Source organism: Triticum urartu, chromosome 5 (genome assembly GCF_003073215.2).
Source record: "Triticum urartu cultivar G1812 chromosome 5, Tu2.1, whole genome shotgun sequence".
NCBI classification, from domain to species: Eukaryota; Viridiplantae; Streptophyta; class Magnoliopsida; order Poales; family Poaceae; genus Triticum; species Triticum urartu.
Genome location: NC_053026.1, coordinates 549,915,996 through 549,919,534, shown reverse-complemented (window position 1 = coordinate 549,919,534; position 3,539 = coordinate 549,915,996). Strand labels below are relative to the sequence as shown.

General features: G+C 50.8%; 1 protein-coding gene across 1 annotated transcript; it reads right to left on the bottom strand.

The window, feature by feature from the left end:
- Nucleotides 1-873: 873 nt before the first annotated feature.
- LOC125505968 lies at nucleotides 874-1,606 on the bottom strand. Its single transcript, XM_048670862.1, has one exon. It carries the CDS (start codon nucleotides 1,493-1,495, stop codon nucleotides 1,085-1,087), a length of 411 nt encoding a protein of 136 aa, XP_048526819.1. The 5' UTR covers nucleotides 1,496-1,606; the 3' UTR covers nucleotides 874-1,084.
- Nucleotides 1,607-3,539: the final 1,933 nt, after the last annotated feature.

Below are 3,539 nucleotides of genomic sequence, written 5' to 3'. Positions count from 1 at the left end.
TGAGCGCCACACTATCACCCTCTCATGTTTCTGCACGTGTGTTGAGAGCGTGGATACGGAAAACAACGTACAGACGACGAAGGCCCACGGCTTCCTTTTTACGGTAGAAAACTGATGAGGTTCACAAAGAAGCCATCCTGAGAACAGGAGCAAAATTATTCTCACCAATGGGGAAACGCGATGAGGAAGAAACAATTTCAAAGCAGATCGATTCCGGCCTTTGTGCTGCGAGCACCTGGTCGCTCCGGGGCGAAAGCCTAGGTCAGACCCGAGTGGTCATACCTGGCAATGGTGATATTTTTTATGTCGTTACCTTGTTGGAGGCATTGCTCGGATATGTTCAGACTGTTTTTTCAGGGTGAAAACTTTGATTCCGGCCTTTGTGGTTGGATCCGGCGATGGCGGCGCTTGAGTGCCGCTTCCTTCCTGAAGGCGTTGCTGTTGAAGATCCTCGTCCTCCATGTGATGTCAATGGTTGGTGCGGATATGGTCTCAGTTGTAGTTTGTCGATCGCTGATCTGATCACTTTGTTTTTCTTTTTTTCACACCTTGACGTAGCTTTTGGTCTTATGACTTTGCTAGTTGTTGGTGTGTTTTCGCATGTGTTGGGTCGGCTGTGTGCATCCTAATTATGCAGAGGCTGAGTGTGTGCTCATATTGTATCCTCTCGATGCTCCATTTGAGTCAATAAAATCTACCCTTTGTCGAATATATATATATATATATATATATATATATATATATATATATATATATATATATGATTGATTGCCAAGAAAACAACTCGGCATGCAGAAGCCGGCCTCTAGGGTTTCTTCATCAAGATCCTCGGGTGATGATTAATTGAGCTTGATTCAACTTCGTACATATATATACACGAATTAAACCTCGTATCGTAATTAAGTTTCATCGGATCAATCCACCAAAACTTACACTTAGAAATGAACTCCAACACTTGATGACGTACTACGTCCCAAGCATGCACTTGATGAAAATAAAGAACCAGGCATCAACTCAGGCGGCCGGTCGATCGCCGCCGCCAGACCGTACGTGGGTCCTCTTGGACAGAGGACCGACCAGATATTCATAGACCGATCGACAGCGGCGCCACCGACGCGCGGTGGTGCGGTCCAGACGCTGACGCCACCGGCACCGGCGTCGTCCGCCGCGACGAGGACGATGAGATGGCGGCCGGGTGCTTCCCGCACGCGGTGCGCCTAAGCATCTGGCACATGCCCTCGGCGACGCGCACCGCGGGGCCGCCGCGCCGGAGCATGCGGCAGAAGGCCATGTGCGCCTGCACGGCCTCCTCCACTCCCATGGCCGCCGCGCGCTTGCTGCGGCCGGCCTCGTACTTGACCGACTCGGAGCACAGCCCGCACAGCCACCGGCCCCCGAAGTAGGCCCTCACGCCGACGACGTACTCGCCGGTGCACTCCTCCTCCAGGCGGCAGCACACGCAGCTCACCACCGCCGACGGCTCCACCGCCTCCATGTCCACCTTGGAAAGCTGGAGTAGCTAGCTAGCTAGCTAGCTAGAAAACCACGTCCGGCTCTTCCTCTTGGTCCGTTTAATCTCCGGAAGAAGAAGAGGAATCAGGTTCTCTTGTGCTTTTCGTGTTGTGTGTGTGTGCATCGGCAGGTCCATTTATATATCGTTTGGGAGGGAGGCCCCGGGCACCTCAGCTCTCGCTGTCATGGCGACCGCGACGCGAGCGACGAGCAGTTTGTTTTGTCACATGGAGTCTCGTACGTACCCCCGCTCACCGGCCTGCCAGGTGACACATCCACCAGGTCCATACCGTGTTGCCTGTTTTTTTATCCCGTTTACACTCGAGCTACTCCTATTCCCATCAGGTTCGACCTATGCTAGAGAACTACTTGTTCGTCGCCTGGTTTAATTTGCCCTGACGGTAAGGGAACAGAAGAAGAACATTTCGTCCAGCTGTTTGTGTCGTCCAATTTAATTTGTCGAGGACTATGATCAAATCTCCGTGCGCTTTAGTCTTTGAATAGGCCATCTTTAATTGCTATTTTGTGACTTTGATGATACATACAGTTGATTATGTGTGGATTGACCTTGATCACTTCCAAGTCGGAGCTAGGTGCGCGGAGGAATTCATCTCTGCCCTAGATCACAGGCAAAGATCGGCACCAGCTGGTTCCCTACGTACACCTTAATATCCTCTTCTAACTAATTGTGAGGTAATTCTGATGATAATCCTCAGCACATGCATGTACTCCTCCATGACGACATGGAGAGGCCCCAGCTAGATACATCCTACTTCTGTTTCCTTTGCAAACTAAAACAGCCACATACTTGTGCAGTACCCTGCAAAGACTGTCGGTATGTCTAGCCACGCGCGTGCCAGGCATCTTCACCGAACAACAGTTTGCGTAGATGCCGTGAGGCAAAGAGGGAAGACGCGGCGCGTCGATCGTTGTGGATGCCGTTTTGGCCGGACGTCAGCATGGCTTTGGGTGCTGTCGAGAACGCTGTCCGGAGTGCAGGCATGCATCATGTCTGGCCGTCTGGGGATTGGTTCTATCGATCGATACGTCGACGCATACGATGTCGTGTCGTGCCCGAGCTAGTCTTTCGATCATGTGATCGACATGCGCGGGAGGGACATACCGGGAGCAGCGTGGAGCGAGATATTTCTCTCCTTTTTTGCGAGATATTTCTCTCCTCCCCGCAAAAAGAAAGAAGAAGAGATATTTCTCTCCTCACTCAGTAGGCACAGAGAGCGCGTCCATGCATGTTACGGGCATGGCCGTGGACGCCGCTCCCATGCGTGTCTCCGGCGCGCCAATGGCCGCCCTGTCGCCTCTTATCGCATCGCACGGTTCGTATGGTCGAGCAGGCGTCTACGTCCAGTCATCAGGAACGCTCTCACGTCCTCTCATGGATATCTTCTTCTTTTCTTTTCTTTTTGATGAGTGTATAAATATCTTCTTCCTGTGTGGAACTAACAAAGCTAACGTGTTAATTAGACAGATGCACGATACTGTTTCTGAATGATAGAACTGAACTCACCACCTGGATATCCTCTTTCTGTTTAGAAATCAACAAAGCTAACGGGGGATTAGATAAGGATATTTCTACTTTTGATTGAAAATGACTGGACTAACCGGCACCGACTTTAAAATATCACCACGGCTTAGTGCGGGCACACTCTATTGTCAAGTTATCTCTTTTCGGGCAACTTGGCGGACGAGAAGGTAATTGCCATGGACGAAAGAGAAACAGCCATGTCTATTCCTAAAGCTAGATATCTCTAGGACCTTCGACTCGCTTTCATGGCCTTTTCTGTTTGAAGTGTTGAGGGCGAGGGGATTCGGGAACCGTTTGTTAAAATGGATTGCTTCCATCCTAGGAACGACTAGTACCAAAGTTATAGTCAATGGAGTGCCTGGCCGGCCAATCTTCCATGCAAAAGGGCTGAGGCAGGGGGTCCGGTCTCCTCCCTGCTGTTCATCATCGCCATGGACGCATGCACGGTATTGATTTGCAGAGCTGAAGAGGAAGGCGTCCTCAA

Excerpts from the sequence above, each read along its gene's own strand:
- LOC125505968 (XM_048670862.1), bottom strand. The coding sequence starts at position 1,495 with ATGGAGGCGGTGGAGCCGTCGGCGGTGGTGAGCTGCGTGTGCTGCCGC.